The 22,260-nt window shown below is 45.4% G+C and overlaps 2 protein-coding genes across 2 annotated transcripts; both read right to left on the minus strand.

The window, feature by feature from the left end:
• Positions 1 to 354: 354 nt before the first annotated feature.
• LOC142720723 (uncharacterized) lies at positions 355 to 21,850 on the minus strand. Its single transcript, XM_075848814.1, has 2 exons — positions 20,965 to 21,850; positions 355 to 916 (listed from the first exon to the last, which is right to left on the minus strand). The coding sequence occupies exons 1-2, from the start codon at positions 21,792 to 21,794 to the stop codon at positions 469 to 471; spliced, it is 1,278 nt and encodes a 425-aa protein (XP_075704929.1). The 5' UTR covers positions 21,795 to 21,850; the 3' UTR covers positions 355 to 468.
• On the minus strand, positions 1,411 to 2,967 carry LOC142720720 (uncharacterized). Its single transcript, XM_075848812.1, has 3 exons — positions 2,798 to 2,967; positions 2,115 to 2,715; positions 1,411 to 2,020 (listed from the first exon to the last, which is right to left on the minus strand). The coding sequence occupies exons 1-3, from the start codon at positions 2,909 to 2,911 to the stop codon at positions 1,824 to 1,826; spliced, it is 912 nt and encodes a 303-aa protein (XP_075704927.1). The 5' UTR covers positions 2,912 to 2,967; the 3' UTR covers positions 1,411 to 1,823.
• Positions 21,851 to 22,260: the final 410 nt, after the last annotated feature.

The raw sequence follows: 22,260 nt of genomic DNA on the forward strand, positions 1-22,260 counted from the left end.
GCACTAATCAAAGTAGGCACAAGTAGATATCGTAGGTATTAATACCCAGACTGACAAGGGAAGAGTTTGTGTATTTCGTATGTCTATTTTTAGTGAACAGAAAAATAATATTTCTCGCCCCAAAAAATCTGAACACGTGATTACAAGTTTTCTATAACCCCTTAACACAGAATGACGTCCATACAGCTACGTAGACGGAAAAATAAAAATGTTATGGCTCTTGGAATGCAACGATGGAAGAACCAAAAACAATGCTTGGTCCTTAAAGGGGTTGTCCGGGCACGGGCGGTCTTTAATACGGAGGACCTATGGTCCACAGGATAGGTCCTCAGGATAGGCATGGACATCCGGTGCTCGGAATCAGCCGGAGCCGCTGATCGGTGCCGGGTCTTTATTTATAAAATCTGTTTCCATCTAAGGACGGTGATTTGTCAATTTCCCGTTTAGAGAACATAATCATTCTTTACATCAATGTTCTCCCACAATTGAACATGTCATTTTTGTCTCACTTTTGTGGCATTTTTCATGTATATTAAGACTTGTTTTCTGTGCAAAACATTTTCCACAATCTGAGCAGAAAAACGGCTTCTCTCCAGTGTGCGTCCTTTGATGGATGGTCAGATACGTCTTCAATGAAAAACATTTCCCACATTCGGTGCAAGAGAATGGCTTCTCACCTGTGTGGGTTTTCCCATGGTTGACGAGACTTAGTTTATGAGCAAAGAGCTTCCCGCAATCAGCACATAGATATGATTTCTCCCCTGTGTGAACCCTCTGGTGTCTTCTAAGTTTTGATCCACTTCGAAACCATTTTGCGCATTGTCCACATTGGAACGGCTTATCCACGGTGTGAGTTTTCTGATGTTTATTCAGATAGGATTTTAGTGGAAAACATTTCCCACACTCAGAACATGAACACATATTATTGTCCTTACAATCTGTACTAGGTGAATTGACGCTCAATCTAATAGAAGAACATTCCTGGTGGTCAGAAGAATCGGATGATAAACCTGCACTAACAACCCTTGGAGAAGTGACGTTTTCTCCTGGAGAACCTTGAGTGACGTTGCCGTTGTCCAGTATACAGTCTGGAGATAAAAAGAGACATCCTTCCAAAATATTTTTGCTGTCCTCTCCATCTGTGGGAGCAAATGTGAAGATGTTAAATGTAAAGATCTCTTATCAAAGTGTCAGAGTAGAAAGTTATGACAATGATGATAGATGTCACAGCATTTCCAAGGATGGCAGGAGTCCAAAAGATGATGTTGGCTCCTCGTAGCCCCTACCGGACACTTCTCACATACCAAGGCTACCTGCTCATGATTGTTTGTATTTGCGTCCTGCAAACAATGGATCCATTGTCCGTTTTTTTGCGGTACGACAGTGTGTCCTCCACATGCGTCCCGTTTGTTCCATAGGTTTGACTTGAATGGGCGAGACCGAGCCACAAATACTGACAGGAACAGGACCTGCTCTGAGTTTTGTGGCCCGGTCCCACTCAAGGATCTGTGAAGAACATGGTAGTGTGCACGGAGCCATAGAAATGAAGGGGTCAGTCTGCCGTCCGTTACAATACGGATAGCACACTGACGAGAAGAACGGTCGTCTGCATGTAGCCAAGGAGAGTTCATAAAAAGAGATTGTTTTAGTCACTGAACAGTTTGTGGTTGTCGCTCACCTGGGTAGATATTGTTAGAAGTTTCTTCCTTATTGCACTTTTGATCCTCCCACACATACGCCTTGTATCCTCCGTCTACATTCTCAACTTTAATATGAATATTTCCCTAAACACTCACATAAAATATGACAAATTATTTCCTCAGTTAATGAGCTGAAATGTAACAAATTATTAGGTAATATTGGCAAAGCATGAAGTGCACATTCACCTTTATGGGATTTGACGAGACTTTGGTTCCACCTACGTGATGACCCTCTGGGACGTTGTGATATTCCTGTGGACAATCCCAGGAAAACACAGAACTGGGACATCTCTCTGATGGATTTCTCTTACTGGATATACCTGTAGGAGACACATACAGTGGAAGACATTGTTTATATGTAGTTATCAGGTGATGGGTGTATCTTGTGGACTGTCAAAAATGCTCTCCTCTTACCCGGTGATGGGGTCTGGTGGTCCTCCATCATGACGTCCCTGTACAGATTCCTCTTACCCGGTGATGTGAGGGGCTGGTGATCCTCCATCATGACGTCCTTGTACAGATCCCTCTTACCCGGTGATGTGAGGGGCCGGTGCTCCTCCATCATGTCGTCCTTGTACAGATCCCTCTTACCCGGTGATGTGAGGGGCTGGTGATCCTCCATCATGACGTCCTTGTACAGATCCCTCTTACCCGGTGATGTGAGGGGCCGGTGGTCCTCCATCATGACGTCCCTATACAGATCCCTCTTACCCGGTGATGTGAGGGGCTGGTGATCCTCCATCATGACGTCCTTGTACAGATCCCTCTTACCCGGTGGTGCACGGTTCCGGTGGTCCTCGATCATGACGTCCCTGTACAGATCCCTCTTACCCGGTGATGTGAGGGGCCGGTGGTCCTCCATCATGACGTCCCTGCACAGATCCCTCTTACCCGGTGATGTGAGGGGCCGCTGGTCCTCCATCATGGCGTCCCTGTACAGATCCTTGTGTTCTTCTATATACTCCCACTCTTCCATGGAGAAATAGACGGAGACATCCTGACATCTTATAGGAACCTGATACACAATGATACAGTCATCACCCCGACACCTTCATAGCGTCACTATATAATGTCCCAGCATTCCCGGTAGTCCTCACCTCTCCGGTCAGCAGATGAATGATCTTGTTGGTGAGTTCTAGGATTTTCTGCTCATTGTTTCTCTTAGGTATCAGTGAAGGCTCCGTGATGGTACTGGTCCATCCTCCAGACATGTAGGGACATCTGTTGGGGGATAGAGAGTCACCAGATGTCTTCTTCACTACTGAACAATCCTGGATATCGAGATGGAACATACAAGAGAATCAAAATGAACAGGAAGTTCTTAGTAAACATTTTGATCGTATAAGCCAACCTGCCTCCTCATGGCGACTTCTTTTAAGTGGGTCCCTAATCTATTAGGTGCCGCACCACATGGCAACCAGTGCCACCGCAACACCCCGCCTGCAGAGCGAGCAACACAGTCCCCAGGCTAAGACACCTTATGTTGTAGCCCACAGATCAGTCCATAGTAATGCATCCAAAGGATAACTGAATGTAACCACCACCAGGTAACTCAGTCCAGGTATAGAACAGGTGAATGATAGGTTATTAACCCCTTAATGAACAGCCTATTTTCGTTTTTTTCAATTTTCGTTTTTACCTCCCACCATTCCAAAAATCATAACTTTTGTAATGCGTGTCCACCGCGGACTGTTTAGGAAGGTGGAAGCAGAATTAGGGGGGCAGTCAAAATGCTAGGGGGCGCTATCATTGTATTAAAATAAATATCTATGCACCAGAGAAGATTTGTTACAGCATTTATATTTACAAATCAATTATGATGACGTGGTCTTTTGCTTTTTCTATAATATTGTCCATAGGATAAAAAGATAAGAGAAAGGACATATACATGAGTCCCGGATTATTTTACCTCCCCGGTAAGAAGGTAGATTATCTCCAGGGTGACGTTCAGTATCTTCTCCGTTATGTGTCCCTTATCCATCACAAAGAACAATGACGTGTAGATGGTTTCGAATGAGATCTACAAATAAAGAGATGATAACTAGATGATATAATTATGAAATGTTAAAGGGACACTCCGGCCAAAACTGACCTCTCCCATGTGCTGCATTCTGGTATTCCATGTGTCGGTCTCTCACCTGTTATTTATCTCTATATATCAGACCGGGACGGTTGCTTAGCAGCAGTGTGAATCCGGCTCGGTGACTACTTTCTCTACTTGGGTCTCCGGAGATCTATGTGTCACCCATCACAGGCTTCAGCAGTTCCTGTACCGCACTAGTTATACACAGGGGGAAACAGAAACTTCTATCATCAACTGCCACTGATACTTAGACAGGTTCCTGTCACACAGGTGTAGAAGAATATAGTGCAGCCTCCCTGTCTGTATACTTATGGTTTCTCAGCTTATTTAGAAGAATATAGAGAGAATAATAATCACAGTGTCCCCCAGCATAAAGAAATTATATGGTCTTTAGCTGGTCATGTGATTGATAGCAAAGCAGAGAGGAAGAGAAAGCTGGGAAAATCTAAGAATCAAGACGGAGGCTTTTTTAAAGCACGGACAAGGCAGGAGTTCAAAAAGTAAGTGCAGTATACATAAAAGAAGTGTAGAGTGATATATACAGTCAGGTGGGGGTGCAGACATGGAAAGTTGTGCTTCCACTGGAGCTCTTCTTTAATTTCTAGTTCCGTGTCTTTTGGCAGTAAGGAGAAAATACAGCATGTGGGAGGTGAGAGACAATACTATATGGATAAAAGTACGTGAACTCCCCACCTAATTATTGAGCTTCACGCATTGAGCTGTTTCAGCTTCACGCATTGCAAACAGGTGCATAAAATCAAGCCCACAGCCATGCAATCTCCAGAGAAACATTGCTAGTAGTATGGGTCGTACTGAAGAGATCAGTGGCTTTAAACGTGGCGCAGAACAAGAACTGTGTGTCAGGAGCTTCATGAAATGGATTTCCTTAGATCCCCCTGCACAATGCCAGGCGTCAGTTGGAGAGGTGTAAAGCACGTCGTTCTCTAGAGTGATGACGTCTTGTTATCTGGTAGTCTGATGGGTGAATCTGGGCCTCTGAACGTTACCTACAGTAATACATAGTGTCTACTGGGGAAGGACCTTTCCTGTCCCAGCATTACTGCGCCCCTGTAAGCAAGGTCCATAAAGACATGGTTTGATGAGTTTGTTGCATAGGGACTCGTGTGGCCTGCACAAAGGACCATCCAACACCTTTGGGATGAATTATAACACGGGTTGTGAGCAAAACCTACTCATCCAATATCAGTGCTTGTCTGTGGGAATTTGTGCCCATTCAGCCAAAAAAAGCATCTGTGAAGTCACACTACAAAATCTTGTGGCAAGCCTTCCCAGAAGAGTAGAGACTGTTAAAGCCGCAAAAGGGCAATGATCGAGAACGAGGGTTCATATGGCAGTAAAACTTCTACCGATGGCAAAATGATGGCATAACCCAACGATATGCCATCACTTTGTGTGATGATAATATTCCGTTACTTCTTCAGTGGAGATCCGCACAGTAACAGCCAATATCCTATGGCCTTCCTCTATCTATCAGAAGTTTAGTCCAGATGGGCCTGAACTGTCTATACGTGTCTGCAGGAACATGATCAAAAGATGGTCTCTTGGTTATGGCCATGTCAACTTCCAGCAGACGGTGAGTAATGGTCATTACATTGTGATATGTACCCGGTAATGTAATAAGTGGTGAAATATGACACCCGGACCCCACACCGATCAGCTGTTCGGGCTGCATCCGGGCACCGGATGTTATGCTGGGCATGCAATGCTTCATACACTGTATAGCGGCCGTGCTGCAGAACTGCAGCTCTAGTCACATTCACGGCCGCTATACTGTGAGCCATCTGCTTCCGGAACGGACCCCCATCATTGATATACCGATGACCTATCCTATGGAAAGGTCATCAGTATGAAAAACTGCCCCCTGCCCGGACAACCCCTTTAATTCTGGAGCACTGAACTCTCTTTAGCCGTGGGAACCTTCCAGTATTACACTTGAAGATCTCTGACCAAAAATGGAGCCAACTCAACGTTCTGTAAACAAGTCAACTTTATGGTCCAGTCAGGTAATGTCCTTGTCAGAGGTTATAATGTTGTCGGTCATTATAATGCCTGAACTGAAGTGTCCACATCTCACCTGACCCAGCTCCTCTCCAGACACCGATACCTTCAACATGCTCAGAACTGACGCTGTGCCGAGAAAATCCTGACAATCCACCAAAAACTTTCACCAAATATTTTTTATCAATGCCAGATTAGGGGCCGTTCACATATGACCGTTGCTCCTGTCAGTTTCCCTCCGGCGTGTTGCAGAACAGCCGGAGTGAAACTAATGCTAGAACGGATCCCATAGCTTTCTATGTGATCTGTCCTGGCACAGGGAACATCAGTTGTGGCTCCGTACAGTGATAGACCAGTGCAGGAACCAGGATCCAAAAACCTTACCTGCAGTGTTTTTTGGTCTGGCTCCCAGGATGACTGGCGCCGTATCCTATCTATTTGAACTGTGGCCGGATGAACACCAGGTGCTGCCGCATCCACCTACCAGCAGCACCCGGCGGAAAGGTGGCCGGGGGTATGTCCCGCTGTCAACTGTATCTGCATCCTCAGGACGCAGATAGAGTTGAACCCAATTCTGAAGAACCATCAGCTCCCTGCTTTAGAATAAGTTCAGAGCGGAGAAGCAGAGGGAGCTCCTCCGCTTGCTGAGGACTCTCTGGCCACAGCGCTACCTACGGGGAAGCCCTTGACGTCACTGTCCATATATGGACAGTGACGTCAGTGGCTACTGATTGGCCGGAATCCCCGTTGCCGATGATCTTGGCTCCAAGAGGAAACCCCTGAGGTTAATGTCCGTATTTGGACATTGGCCAGGGATTCCGCTCCAGGAAGAGATCCTGATGTCAGAGTCGGCAAGGGGATTCCACTCAAGGAGTAGACACTGACGTCACTGTCCATATATGGACAGTGGCGTCAGGGGGTCCTTCTTGAGGCAATCCCCGGCCACAGCATTGGTAATGCTGCGGCCGGGGATTCCGTTTAGGGAGTAACCCCTGACGCCACTGTCCATGTATGCTAGAGGTATCTTGAGTGGCGCTATCTACAGGAGAAGGGGGTTAGTGTTATATGTATACGGTGCTATCTACAGGGGGGCGCTGTGTGGCACAATCTACTGTGGGCGCTGTGTGGCATTATCTACAGGAGGGGTGTGACATTTTCATACCCTAGACGACCTTTTTGGTGGACCATTGTGGTAAAAACTGATGTTAAAAACGGATGACAACTAACGACAACTGATGGTTTTGTAGTGAAAATTGTGAAAAAGTCTGATGCAACTGATACATTTTTTTAATCGGTTTTTGCATCAGTTGTAATCACTTGAGACAAAAAAACTGATGATGATGCAATTGATATATGTGAACGCACCCTTAGGCTGGATTCACACGAACATTGCGTTTTTGCGCGCGTGAAAAACGCGCCGTTTCGGTTGCGTTGGAGTTGCGTGTGGCATCCGTTTGGGCAGCGTGATAGCGTATTTAACGCGCGTATGGCATGCGTTTTTTACGCGCGTCAAAACAACGGAGGGTAGAGTAATGGAGAGGGCAGCCTACAAAATACGCCTCGATTTACGCCTGAAAAACCGGCTCCATTACGCCTACAAACATCTGCCCGTGGCTTGCAATGGGTTTTACGATGTTCTGTTCAGACAAGGTGCAATTTTACGCGTCGCTGTCAAAATACGGCGCTTAAAATGACGGCTCGTCAAAAGAAGTGCAGGTCACTTCTTGGGACGTTTTTGGAGCCGTTTTTCATTGACTCTATTGAAAACAGCTCCAAAAACGGCCACAAAAACACAGCGAAAAACGCGAGTGGCTCAAAAAACGTCTGAAAATCAAGAGCTATTTTTCCTTGAAAACTGCTCCTGATTTTCAGACGTTTTTTAAGCTTTTTTCGCTAGAGTCAATGAAAAACGGCTCCAAAAACGTCCCAAGAAGTGACCTGCACTTCTTTTTCGCGACCGTTATTTTACGCGGAAAAAAACGCTCTGTCGGAACAGAACGCCGTTTTGAAATCAATGTTTCTACTTCCGATCTTCCGGACGCTTTTCGGACGTTTACAGCCGGAAAAACGGCCAAAAATAGACCGTAAGAACATACCCTAAGGGTATGTTCACACGACAGCGCAAAATACGTATGAAATTACGGTGCTGTTTTCAGAAGAAAACAGCTTCTGAATTTCAGACGTTTTTGCATGAACTCGCATTTTTCGCGGCGTCTTTTACGGACGTAATTGGAGCTGTTCTTCAGGAAAAACGGCTCCAAATACATTCGGAGAAGTGTCCTGCACTTCTTTGACGCGGGCATAATTTTACGCGCCGTATTTTGACAGCGACGCGTAAAATTACACCTCGTGGGAACAGAACATCGTAAAACCCATTGCAGGCAATGGGCAGATGTTTGCTGACGTATTGGAGCCGTCTTTTCAGCCGTAATTCGAGGCATAAAACGCCTCCATTACGTCTGAAAATAGGTCGTGTGCACATACCCTTACAGTGACGGTCACAGTGCCCACATGACAGCAACAGTCAAGGGCCCCCAGAACAGTGACAGCCATAGTGCTCCCATAACATTGACTGTTGCTGTTATGTGGGCACTGTGAGGCTGGATTCACATGAGCACATTACGTCCGTAATGGACGGAACGTAATTCGGGCGCTAATCCCGGACCGAACACACTGCAGGGAGCCGGGCTCCTAGCATCATAGTGATGTACGATGCTAGGAGTTCCTGCCTCTCCGTGGAACTACTGTCCCGTACTGAAAACATGATTACAGTACGGGACAGTTGTCCCGCAGCGAGGCAGGGACTCCTAGCGTCGTACATAACTATGATGCTAGGAGCCCGGCTCCCTGCAGTGTGTTCGGTCCGGGATTAGTGGCCGAAATACGTTGCGTCCATTACGGACGTAATGTGCTCGTGTGAATCCAGCCTGACTGTTACTGTTATGGGAGCACTATGGCTGTCACTGTTCTGGGGAGAGTTGGTTGTCCCTGTTATGGAGGACTTTGACAGTTACAGTGCCCACATAACAGCAACAGCCAAAGTCCTCCATAACAGGGACAACCAACTCTCCCCCAGGAAAGTGACAGCCATAGTGCTCCCCTAACAGTGACAGTCACAGTGCCCACATAACAGCAACAGTCAAAGTCCCCCATAACAGTTGATTAACAGCTGATGGCCACTGTTACATTGTTTGAAATTCCATCTAATGGTGCGTTCACATTTATCAATTGCATCATCATCAGTTTTTTTGTCTCAAGTGATTACAACTGATGCAAAAACCGATTAACAAAATGTATCAGTTGCATCAGACTTTTTCACAATTTTCACTACAAAACCATCAGTTGTCGTTAGTTGTCATCCGTTTTTAACATCAGTTTTTACCATAATGGTCCACCAAAAAGGTCATCTAGGGTCTGAAAATGTCACACCCCTCCTGTAGATAATGCCACACCCCCCTGTAGATAACGCCACACAGCGCCCACTGTAGATTGTGCCACACAGCGCCCCCCTGTAGATAGCACCGGATACATATAGCGCTAACCCCCTTCTCCTGTAGATAGTGCCACTCAAGCTCCCTCTAGCATATATGGACAGTGGCGTCAGGGGTTACTCCCTAAACGGAATCCCCGGCCGCAGCATTACCAATGCTGTGGCCGGAGATTGCCTCAAGAAGGACCCCCTGACGCTACTGTCTATATATGGACAGTGACGTCAGTGTCTACTCCTTGAGTGGAATCCCCTTGCCGACTCTGACGTCAGGATCTCTTCCTGGAGCGGAATCCCTGGCCAATGTCCAAATATGGACATTAACCTCAGGGGTTTCCTCTTGGAGCCAAGATCATCGGCAACGGGGATTCCGGCCAATCAGTAGCCACTGACGTCACTGTCCATATATGGACAGTGACGTCAAGGGCTTCCCCGTAGGTAGCGCTTTGGCCAGAGAGTCCTCAGCAAGCGGAGGAGCTCCCTCTGCTTCTCCGCTCTGAACTAATTCTGAAGCAGGGAGCTGATGGTTCTTCAGAATTGGGTTCAACTCTATCTGCGTCCTGAGGATGCAGATACAGTTGACAGCGGGACATACCCCCGGCCACCTTTCCGCCAGGTGCTGCTGGTAGGTGGATGCGGCAGCACCTGGTGTTCATCAGGCCACTGTTAAAATAGATTGGATACGGCGCCGGACATCCTGGGAGCCAGACCAAAAAACACTGCAGGTAACGTTTTTGGATCCTGGTTCCTGCACTGGTCTATCACTGTACGGAGCCACAACTGATGTTTCCTGTGCCAGGACAGATCACATAGAAAGCTATGGGATCCGTTCTAGCATCAGTTTCACTCCGACTGTTCTGCAACACGCCGGAGGGAAACTGACAGGAGCAACGGTCATATGTGAACGGCCCCTAATCTGGCATTGAGAACAAATATTTGGTGAAAGTTTTTGGTGGATTGTCAGGATTTTCTCGGCACAGCGTCAGTTCTGAGCATGTTGAATGTATCAGTGTCTGGAGAGGAGCTGGGTCAGGTGAGATGTGGACACTTCAGTTCAGGCATTATAATGACCGACAACATTATAACCTCTGACAAGGACATTACCTGACTGGACCATAAAGTTGACTTGTTTACAGAACGTTGAGTTGGCTCCATTTTTGGTCAGAGATCTCCAAGTGTAATACTGGAAGGTTCCCATGGCTAAAGAGAGTTCAGTGCTCCAGAATTAAAGGGGTTGTCCGGGCAGGGGGCGGTTTTTCATACTGATGACCTTTCCACAGGATAGGTCATTGGTATATCATTGATGGGGGTCCGTTCCGGAAGCAGATGGCTCACAGTATAGCGGCCGTGAATGTGACTGGAGCTGCAGTTCTGCAGCACGGCCGTTATACAGTGTATGAAGCACTGCATGCCCAGCATAACATCCGGTGCCCGGATGCAGCCCGAACAGCTGATCGGTGTGGGGTCCGGGTGTCATATTTCACCACTTATTACATTACCGGGTACATATCACAATGTAATGACCATTACTCACCGTCTGCTGGAAGTTGACATGGCCATAACCAAGAGACTATCTTTTGATCATGTTCCTGCAGACACGTATAGACAGCACAGGCCCATCTGGACTAAACTTCTGATAGATAGGCGGAAGCCGAAACGCGTTGGGGCCGGTCGCCATTCTCTGAGTCTCAGCCACATGGGTTAGTACTCTGTTATTCATCGCTCGCTGTTCTTGTTGCTCTATATATATTAATCACACTTAGTATTTACTAATGTATGAGCTCTATTTCGGATACAATATTCCTCATTGGTCTTGTTACAACTTTAATTCCAATGTATGGTACTAACATCCTTCCTATCCATTCCTAAACAGTAGAACACCTCATTTCGTAGCCAGTATATCTTACCATATTCACACCATGCTATATGCATTTTCGTCTTGAGGTGTAATCCAATAAGTTCATAACAATATGACTTCTTTTGGTGAATAATTGACTCTTGTTTGGCGGCCATGCTTTTATTTGTGATTCATTTTTAGAAACTTATATTTACTACCTGTATAATTTTGTTGTGCAATAAAAAGATTATATATTTATACATTTTGACTTAAAGACTCCATGATCCTTTCTTTGTTTGGTTAAAGATGTCCCTACATGTCTGGAGGATGGACCAGTACCATCACGGAGCCTTCACTGATACCTAAGAGAAACAACGAGCAGAAGATCCTAGAACTCACCAACAAGATCATTCATCTGCTGACTGGAGAGGTGAGGACTACCAGAATGCTGGGACATTATATAGTAACGCTATGAAGGTGTCGGGATGATGACTGTCTCATTGTGTGTCAGGTTCCTATAAGATGTCAGGATGTCTCCGTCTATTTCTCCATGGAGGAGTGGGAGTATATAGAAGAACACAAGGATCTGTACAGGGACGCCATGATGGAGGACCACCAGCCCCTCACATCAACGGGTAAGAGGGATCTGTACAAGGACGTCATGATGGAGGACCACCTGCCCCTCACATCACCGGGTAAGAGGGATCTGTACAAGGACGTCATGATGGAGGACCACCGGAACCGTGCACCACCGGGTAAGAGGGATCTGTACAGGGACGTCATGATGGAGGACCACCAGCCCCTCACATCACCGGGTAAGAGGGATCTGTACAGGGACGTCATGATGGAGGACCACAAGCCCCTCACATCACCGGGTAAGAGGGATCTGTGCAGGGACGTCATGATGGAGGACCACCAGACCCCATCACCGGGTAAGAGGAGAGCATTTTTGACAGTCCACAAGATACACCCATCACCTGATAACTACATATAAACAATGTCTTCCACTGTATGTGTCTCCTACAGGTATATCCAGTAAGAGAAATCCATCAGAGAGATGTCCCAGTTCTGTGTTTTCCTGGCATTGTCCACAGGAATATCACAACGTCCCAGAGGGTCATCACGTAGGTGGAACCAAAGTCTCGTCAAATCCCATAAAGGTGAATGTGCACTTCATGCTTTGCCAATATTACCTAATAATTTGTTACATTTCAGCTCATTAACTGAGGAAATAATTTGTAATATTTTATGTGAGTGTTTAGGGAAATATTCATATTAAAGTTGAGAATGTAGACGGAGGATACAAGGCGTATGTGTGGGAGGATCAAAAGTGCAATAAGGAAGAAACTTCTAACAATATCTACCCAGGTGAGCGACAACCACAAACTGTTCAGTGACTAAAACAATCCCTTTTTATGAACTCTCCTTGGCTACATGCAGACGACCGTTCTTCTCATCAGTGTGCTATCCGTATTGTAACAGACGGCAGACTGACCCCTTCATTTCTATGGCTCCGTGCACACTACCATGTTCTTCACAGATCCTTGAGTGGGACCGGGCCACAAAACTCAGAGCAGGTCCTGTTCCTGTCAGTATTTGTGGCTCGGTCTCGCCCATTCAAGTCAAACCTATGGAACAAACGGGACGCATGTGGAGGACACACTGTCGTACCGCAAAAAAACGGACAATGGATCCATTGTTTGCAGGACGCAAATACAAACAATCATGATCAGGTAGCCTTGTTATGTGTGAAGTGTCCAGTAGGGGCTACGGGGAGCCAACATCATCTTTTGGACTTCTGCCATCCTTGGAAATGCTGTGACATCTATCATCATTGTCATAACTTTCTACTCTGACACTTTGATAAGAGATCTTTACATTTAACATCTTCACATTTGCTCCCACAGATGGAGAGGACAGCAAAAATATTTTGGAAGGATGTCTCTTTTTATCTCCAGTCTGTATACTGGACAACGGCAACGTCACTCAAGGTTCTCCAGGAGAAAACGTCACTTCTCCAAGGGTTGTTAGTGCAGGTTTATCATCCGATTCTTCTGACCACCAGGAATGTTCTTCTATTAGATTGAGCGTCAATTCACCTAGTACAGATTGTAAGGACAATAATATGTGTTCATGTTCTGAGTGTGGGAAATGTTTTCCACTAAAATCCTATCTGAATAAACATAAGAAAACTCACACCGAGGATAAGCCGTTCCAATGTGGACAATGCGGAAAATGCTTTCGAAGTGGATCAAAACTTAGAAGACACCAGAGGGTTCACAGAGGGGAGAAACCATATCCATGTGCTGATTGCGGGAAGCTCTGTGCTCATAAACTAAGTCTCGTCAACCATGGGAAAACCCACACAGGTGAGAAGCCATTCTCTTGCACCGAATGTGGGAAATGTTTTTCATTGAAGACGTATCTGACCATCCATCAAAGGACGCCGCACACTGGAGAGAAGCCGTTTTTCTGCTCAGATTGTGGAAAATGTTTTGCACAGAAAACAAGTCTTAATATATATCAAAAATCCCACAAAAGTGAGACAAAAATGACATGTTCAATTGTGGGAGAACATTGATGTAAAGAATGATTATGTTCTCTAAACGGGAAATTGACAAATCACCGTCCTTAGATGGAAACAGATTTTATAAATAAAGACCCGGCACCGATCAGCGGCTCCGGCTGATTCCGAGCACCGGATGTCCATGCCTATCCTGAGGACCTATCCTGTGGACCATAGGTCCTCCGTATTAAAAACCGCCCCGTGCCCGGACAACCCCTTTAAGGACCAAGCATTGTTTTTGGTTCTTCCATCGTTGCATTCCAAGAGCCATAACATTTTTATTTTTCCGTCGACGTAGCTGTATGGACGTCATTCTGTGTTAAGGGGTTATAGAAAACTTGTAATCACGTGTTCAGATTTTTTGGGGCGAGAAATATTCTTTTTCTGTTCACTAAAAATAGACATACGAAATACACAAACTCTTCCCTTGTCAGTCTGGGTATTAATACCTACGATACCTACTTGTGCCTACTTTGATTAGTGCAAAGTGGAGGGCACTCCGTCACTAAGTAGATGCACCCACACAACCGCCCATGAGAGTTTAGAAGGCAAAGCCCCTTCTCTTAGGATTTCCATTCATTACAATGGAGGTGTCACGAAGGGTCTGTGGACCCACTGGGCTGTACCGACTTGGCGGTAAGGCAGCTGGCCAACAGGGAGCAGGTGAGGGTCTATAGTTCTATAGGTACCTGTGGCATCTCAGACAGCAGCAGGGCAGGCTCGGCTGGGACTTGGGTAGCAGGCGAACGTCAGGCGAGGTGAAGCAAATCAGACGTGGATGCAGCACAGCATGACTTTGGCACAGCTCAGTGCTAGACCAGGAAAGTATGGATTGCTAGGAACACAAACTGGAAACGGGTATAGGGACAGGGACTGGAACAGGAAACACACTAGGAGGCCATCACATAAACAAACTAGGGAACACAACAACGCTCAGGCATAGAACTAGGGGGCTGGACCCCTCTTATAGTCCAGGGTACTCACGGGTCAAAGTTCGTCAGAGGTGAGTGGATGCAAGAGATGGCGTCTCCTGAGGAGGAGGCTGGGGCCAGCGCTTGCCGACTCGTGGCTGCGGCTGTCAGGGGGAGGTTGGCACTGACAGCCCGCAGCCACGGACATTACAGGAGGCAGCTGTCCGGCAGAAACCAGCTATTATTCGATGTATGTTTAAAAAATATTAGTCACAAGCTGTAACTAAGGACTGGATCTCCTAAGACGACTGTCTGACCTCTATGGATAATTCTTAGCTTTGTCGGGTATATAAGTGAAAACTCAACGTTTTTGTTATCTTTTTACCTCCAAAAAGACCCTCTCAGCTTTTGATCTCTTTTACAGTCTGAGAATAACATTATTTGTTTTACTTTATTACGCGAATTTCCCCTTTACACCACAACTTTTTAAGGATCACATCTCGGTCTATTGAGGATAGACATTTAGTAGAATAAATACTGCAGATTTTTCGCAACGTATTTCATTGCGTAAAATCTGCAGCCTAAGGCCTCATGCACACAAACGTATTTTTTTCCTCCCGTAAATACTGGCGTAAATACGGGTCCTTTGTTACACGTATTTGACTCATATTCCACCAGTATTTACGGACCCGTGCCCATAAATACATCCAGTTCGTCCTCCCTGGATGACGCGGCAGTCCATGTGACCGCTGCAGCCTGTGATTGGCCTGTGATTGGCTGCAGCAGTCACATGGGATGAAACGTCATCCCGGGAGGCCGGACTGGAGCAAGCAGCAGGGAGTTCTGGGTAAGTTAACTTTTAATACTATTAACTCCTGTAGTCACTGTCCCGGGTGCTGAAAGAGTTACTGCCGATCAGTTAACTCTTTCAGCACCCTGGACAATGACTATCCCCTGATGTCGCCTAGCAACGCTCCCGTGATTGCACACACGTAGCCACCCGTAATTAAGGGAGCCCCATAGACTTCTATGGGCTGCCCGTGCTGTTATTACAGCCCGAAATAGGACATGTTCTATATTATTCAACGGCTCGGGCACCTTCCTGTAAGTAAACGGGAAGGTACCCGTGGCCAATAGAAGTCCATGTGCATGAGGCCTAATGCAGTAGCAGTAGAGGGTATGAGATTTGAACAATCGGATTTATATGAATCCGCAGCATTATGCTGTGAAATTGCTGTTTTTTTCTTGCAGGTTTTCCCCATTTAATTCAATGCGGAGGTTAAACTTGCGACAAATCTCAAATGTTGCGTTTTTTTGCGACGGAATAGCTGAAACAAAAGAAAAGCTTAAACTTACCCGTTTTTTATACTTCTCCATCCAGGCCGGCCTCCTCGGATGACGTTTCATGACGCCAATCACAGGCTGCAGCAGTCACATGAGATGAAACGTCATCCCAGGAGGCCGGGCTGCTGGACAATAGAGGGACACGTCGCCATGACTACTTTTAGACCCTTAACGTAGTGGTCCCATTATTAAATATCATATACATTGTAAAGATCATTAAAAAAATTATGTTTTCCATTTACTGTTAAAAAAAAAATGATCCAGTGGAGATTTATGAAATTTACCTTACATATTTATGGCGCCTCCGGGTGTTCAAAGTGTATAGCAATGTGCACGTCCACCTACTGAGCTCAATGCTGGTGGACATACATGCACAGTTACTCTCCCCACAACCTTGTCTCTGCATTGTAATCTTCTGATACCTGCAGATCAGCCAATAGAAATAGCTTTCATTCCTGCTTGTCAGGAAAGGAGCGGAGCCTCTGCAGTTCCATGTCGGTATAGCTTTGGAGACTCCTTCTGCTGTGAAAATAAGGCACTGTTGTCAGCTGCCAGAGTAGGAAGGAGAATAGTTTTGCTTAGAGCCTCTCCCCAAGGAGCACAGATTAGCTGCAGCACCAAGGGGCAGGACAAAGATCCAAAGTCCACAAGACAGTCCACGTCTGAATGGGTCAACAGAAACAAAATTAAGAATTTGAGGTGGCCGAGTCAAAGTCCTGACTTGAATCCCATTGAGATGCTGTGGCAAAACCTTAAATTGGCACTTCATGCTCGAAAACCCTCCAATGTAACCAAGTAAAAACAATTCTGCAAAGACGAGCGCGCCAAAATTCCTCCACAGAGATGTAAAAGACTCATCGCAAGTTATCGCAAACGTTTGATTGCAGTTGTTACCACCAAGGTTGGTGCAACCAGTTCGCTTTAGGGGGGCAATTACTTGATCACATGGGCAAAATAGATTTTGAATTATTCTCATTAAATGGAATGGAATTAAAATAGGTTGGATGATGTGAAACATTTACATGGGACAGATTATAAAAAAAAATAGAATTCAAGTAAGGAGCAAATAGTTTTTCAGCGCACTGTATAATGTTAGTGCAAAACGTTTGGTGTAAGCACCACTAAAGGAGCGCACCTACTAGTAGTCTCTATAGGCCTGGCTTGGAAATACCTGTAGGTTAAACTACACCCTGGTTTTGGGAGGCCGTTGTGTGACCGATTCTAAAAAAGAGACGCAGTAAAACTCTCCTGAGGTGGTTAGTTAGAAAGAAGGGGATGTGAGGGCCACAAGGGACCTGTGCTCACCAGATGTGGAAGAAAGAAGGCAACTCGGAGGAGCTCAGCGGAACGATGCTGCCGCTACAGTCGCTGTTGTATTCTGGAACCAGCCAGTGGGAGTAACATCTAATGTATAAGGGAACTCCTGGTGGAGTCTACGTAGAAGGGGTTGTTGGTCACAGATGTGAGCAGTTCACTGGTTGTAGCCGCTTTCTGCAGATGTCCGTAGTTCAGAGGGTGATGACACCTTCCTGTGTACAGCGATCAATATACCAGGTGGCCGGTTGGTATCCAGGTGGCCGGCATATGGAGATACATCTGTAAAGACCTGTGCCAGGCAAAATGGCTTGAGTGGATGTCACCAAATGCTAGTGAATAACTCACAGATACCTGCTGGGGCCCTGTATCTAAGGCCTTGTTCACACAGTTTTTTGGCGCGGAAACCGCTCCGCAAAACTCGTCAAAAAACTCCCGAAAATGCCTCCCATTGAATTTCAATGGGAGTTAGACAAGGTTTTTTACCGCGAGTAAAGAAACTGCATCGCGGTAAAAAGAAGCGACATGACCCATCCTTAGGCGGTTTCCGCCTCCAAAACCCCATTTCAATCAGTCAGGAAGGGTAAAAAAAACACCTTGACGAGTTTTTGTCAAACCACTGTGCAAAAAACGTCTGGAGCAGTTAATGCAGGAGGAATTTTCCTCCTGCAAAAAACTCAGTCTGAACACAGCCTACTTACCCTGTGCTATACTGTCTGCTTGGGCCATGGACTGTATCTAAGCCTATCATGTGTGATACTGTCAGTTGGGCCTGATATCCAAGCCTATCATGTGTGATACTGTCCTCTGTATCTAAGCCTATTATGTGTAATACTGTCTGCAGAGCCGCTGTATCCAATCTTATCATGTGTGATAGTCTGCTGTTCCCTTTATCTCAGCCTATCATGTGTGATACTGTCTGCAGAGCGGCTGTATCCAATCTTATCATGTGTGATACTGTCTGCTGTTCCCTTTATCTCAGCCTATCATGTGTGATACTGTCTGCAGAGCGGCTGTATCCAATCTTATCATGTGTGATACTGTCTGCTGTTCCCTTTATCTCAGCCTATCATGTGTGATACTGTCTGCAGAGCCGCTGTATCCAATCTTATCATGTGTGATACTGTCTGCTGTTCCCTTTATCTCAGCCTATCATGTGTGATACTGTCTGCAGAGCGGCTGTATCCAATCTTATCATGTGTGATACTGTCTGCTGTTCCCTTTATCTCAGCCTATCATGTGTGATACTGTCTGCAGAGCCGCTGTATCCAATCTTATCATGTGTGATACTGTCTGCTGTTCCCTTTATCTCAGCCTATCATGTGTGATACTGTCTGCAGAGCCGCTGTATCCAATCTTATCATGTGTGATACTGTCTGCTGTTCCCTTTATCTCAGCCTATCACGTGTGATACTGTCTGCTGGGCCCTGTATATAACCCTATCCAGTGGCATAGCTATAGGGGTCATAGTCCTATAGATATGCTGTCAAATATACATTTTCTGGGGGGTAAAACATGTCTTGGGGCTTGTGCCCCTGATGTTCTAAGACCTTAGCAGCTCCACTGGCTGATAGTGCTGCATCGATGGGCCACTTAGGAGACCCAGGATACAGCTGATACAGTTCTTGGCCCTTTCTAGCCCGATGATACCAGCCTGCGGCTGCCCCATTGCCCGGCCATCGCTTCAGATGGTCGGGTACTGGATTGTACCCGGCTCTTCCCTGTACCCATGGTGGTGATGGGTACCGGGGTAATAATGGGGGTTATTTGCATCCTTTTTACTGGGTAACACTAAGCCCGGCCTTAGTAATGGATGCTGTCAACCAGACAGTGGCCTTTACTAAGGCGTAATGCAATATAAAACACAGACATTAGAAAAAAAAATGTAAATAAAAACTCCACCACGCAGCCCTTTTAATTTTCATGTTTTTTTTTTTTTTTTTTTTTTTAAAACATAGATTATCGCAATAGTCCAACAAATCTACGACAAAGTCCAAAGGGTCCAGCTACACCTGAAAAAAAGAAAAATAAATGAGCAGTATAAAAAATAAAAAAAACATATAGGCACATACAGTATTCTTCCGTCTTCTATTTTCTCCCCTGCGCTGCAAAAAAAAAAAAAAAGGTCAATAATTCTCCATCATGTAACTCTGCTACCTGTCAACTCAAAAGTCATCTGTCAGAGGGAAAAAAATTCCCCCGTCATGTGTAATTCCCAAGTGACTCTTTCTGGTGTTTCGCCATGGGGAAACATTTTTCCCTCTGGCGGATGACTTTTCAGTTGACAGGTAGCAGAGTTACATGGTGGGGAATTATTTTTCTATATGGGGAATTATTTACTATAATTGACCCCAGAAGCTGGCGTAAATGATAGCGGAATAAGGCTCCTGGCTGGCGTAGAGTTCACTCTGTGAGGCGTAACAAGGTAGAGGCCCATACCGGACCCCGGACCTTCCCCCTCTCCAATCAGGCTAAACATTCATTAAGAGACGTTCACCGCCTAATAAGTGTGTCACATCCTGTAAACTCTTTATTAAGGCTGGCGTATAAAACGCCAGTCTTAATAAATCTCGCCACGGAATATCCTTTGGAAAAAAAATGGACATTAAAATTGATCAAAGTTGGAAGCTTCAAATTCAATTGGGGAGGTTTATGAAAAGTAGTGCAGAGGAAAAGTGGAGTCGTTTCCTTCAGTAACCAATCAGATTCCATCTCTCCTATTCCAGAGGATCTTTGGAAAACTAAAATCTGATTGGTGGCTCTGGGCGACTACTGTACTTTTCTTTTGTACTACTTTTCATGAATCATACCGAATGTGTGCAGACCTCTATTGACCAATGCAAAGAAGTTTTTCCAAAGGACTAAAAACTACTATGGGCAGCCATTTTTGCACTCCTTTGGGCATTGTCACGCAGCTTCTTCACAAACTGGAGAAAAACAAAGCTCCTATCTAGGTAAAGGAAGTATTCACTTTGCAACTTACCGAGTTTGGTGTTTCTGAATGTCTAAATTATGATCGTGGATCAGGACCCTATCGGTGACCATAAAGATAGAAAAGATTTTTTTTCAAAAATGGTCTGTAATACTAACACGCTGATGCTTTAAAGAGGACCTGTCACTGGTCATATAATGTGAACTGGTCTACTGACCTGAATAGCGCTGTCTCCCTGATTCCAGCGCTGTTTTTCTTTTTTTCCTGATATAGAGATATGACCCACTGTTGTGTTGGCTCCCTATATGCTAATTTGCTGTAGTTAGCCAAGGGGGTGGGGCTAGCTTCCCTGCCTGTGATACTGACCAACCAGCGCGAGGCAGCTTGAGGGTAGTTCACGCCTTGTTGGCTAACTACAGCATATAGGGAGCCAACACAACAGTGGCCATATCTCTGGAATGTGGGGGTCCAGGAAAAAAAGAAAAACAGCGCTGGAATCAGGGAGACAGCGCTAATCAGGTCAGTAGACTGGTTCAACTTATATGATCAAGTGACGGGTCCTCTTTAAATTTGGAGAAGAAAAACTGGAGAAGAAAAACACTATTAGTTGCAAGATAAAAATGGATTCACATCCACATGTGTGTAATAAATTAAGATGAGTTTTATTTAGTTTTTTTTTATGCATTATAGGTTCCAAAAATAGAATTGATGCCTTAGGAGTCATTTTCTGATTGACATTTCTGTAATATTCCTCATCAGTTGGAGCATGAAAACGGCTCCTCGATTGAGTGCATGATTTGATGTATCGCCATGTCTGCCTTACGGGCAAAACGTTTCCCACATTTTGCACGTGAAAATGGCTTCTCCCCTGTGTGGGTCCGCTTATGAGTGACAAGGTGTCCTTTACTTGTAAAACATCGCCCACATTCACAACAGGAGAAAGGTTTCTCCCCTGTGTGTGTCCTCAAGTGATAGATGAGGGCGCCCTTGCAGGTCAAATATTTTCCACACTCCGAACAAGAAAAGGGTTTTGTCTTGGTGTGAATTATTTGATGTTTAACAAGATACGATTTGTACTGAAAACACGTCCCACAATCGGAGCACTGAAATGGGTTCTCTCCTGAGTGAAATTTCAGATGTGTTGCAAGTATAGCTCGATTTGTAAAACATCTTCCACACTCGGGACATGGGAAGAGAATTTCACCAGTGTGGGTATGTTGATGACTTACCAGCTTTGACTTTTGACTGAAACACTTCCCACACACTGAACATACAAAGGGCTTTTCTCCCGTGTGAACTCGGTAATGTCTAACCAGGTCAGATTTACGCATAAACAATTTTCCGCATTCTGAACAAGAGAAGGGTTTCTCCCCTGTGTGGATTCTTTTATGGACGTTAAGAGACCCGTTTTGGGTAAAACATTTCCCGCATTCAGAGCACTGATACTTGTCACCACTTCCATGGGCTATTCTACCATTATGGGAGTCTGTTATATTGTGAGAAATGGGGTAATGTCCTGGAGAATTGTGTGCGGGCTTGTCATTGTCTATGTTACAATCAGAAGACAACATGAGACATTTCTCCAGTGTATTCTTGATCATGGATCCATCTGCACGAGAAAAATAAAATCTTTAAACATTAAAGTTTACTACAGAAACATCTTACAATAACAAGCAAATATTTCTAAATCACTATTATTGAAAGGATCAAGGCTAAGGCCTCGTTCACATCTGCGTTGGGGTCCCATTCTGACGTTCCGTTTGAGGTTTCCGTCAGAACGGGACCAGGAACAGACACAAACTGACGTAAACCAGAGGTTTCCGTTTCCATCGCCATTGATTTCAATGGTGACGGATCCGGTGCCCATGGTTTCCGATTTTCTCTGTTGTGCATCGGACCCGTAGTTTTGCCGGAAGCAATTGCCTAGGCTATTGCGTAATTTGATGCAGGAAATCTGAATCAAAACGGTAGGTAAAGACAGGCAGGTCAAATCCGCACCGTTCTTTTATGCGTTTTTAGGTCGGTTTTTACATTTTGCTGCGTTTTTTTCCCAATTTTGTCAGATAC

Source organism: Rhinoderma darwinii, unplaced genomic scaffold, assembly GCF_050947455.1.
Source record: "Rhinoderma darwinii isolate aRhiDar2 unplaced genomic scaffold, aRhiDar2.hap1 Scaffold_501, whole genome shotgun sequence".
NCBI classification, from domain to species: Eukaryota; Metazoa; Chordata; class Amphibia; order Anura; family Rhinodermatidae; genus Rhinoderma; species Rhinoderma darwinii.

Bases quoted from the DNA above. Each gene is read 5' to 3' on its own strand.
- LOC142720720 (XM_075848812.1), bottom strand. From the start codon at position 2,911: ATGTCTGGAGGATGGACCAGTACCATCACGGAGCCTTCACTGATACCT. The intron at 2,716-2,797 runs GTGAGGACTACC...ATTGTGTATCAG, and splicing joins TTCATCTGCTGACCGGAGAG to GTTCCTATAAGATGTCAGGA. The intron at 2,021-2,114 runs GTAAGAGGAGAG...TGTCTCCTACAG, and splicing joins CCACCAGACCCCATCACCGG to GTATATCCAGTAAGAGAAAT.
- LOC142720723 (XM_075848814.1), bottom strand. From the start codon at position 21,794: ATGATCAAGAATACACTGGAGAAATGTCTCATGTTGTCTTCTGATTGT. The intron at 917-20,964 runs TTCATGCTCCAA...CAATAATATGTG, and splicing joins CACTCAATCGAGGAGCCGTT to TTCATGTTCTGAGTGTGGGA.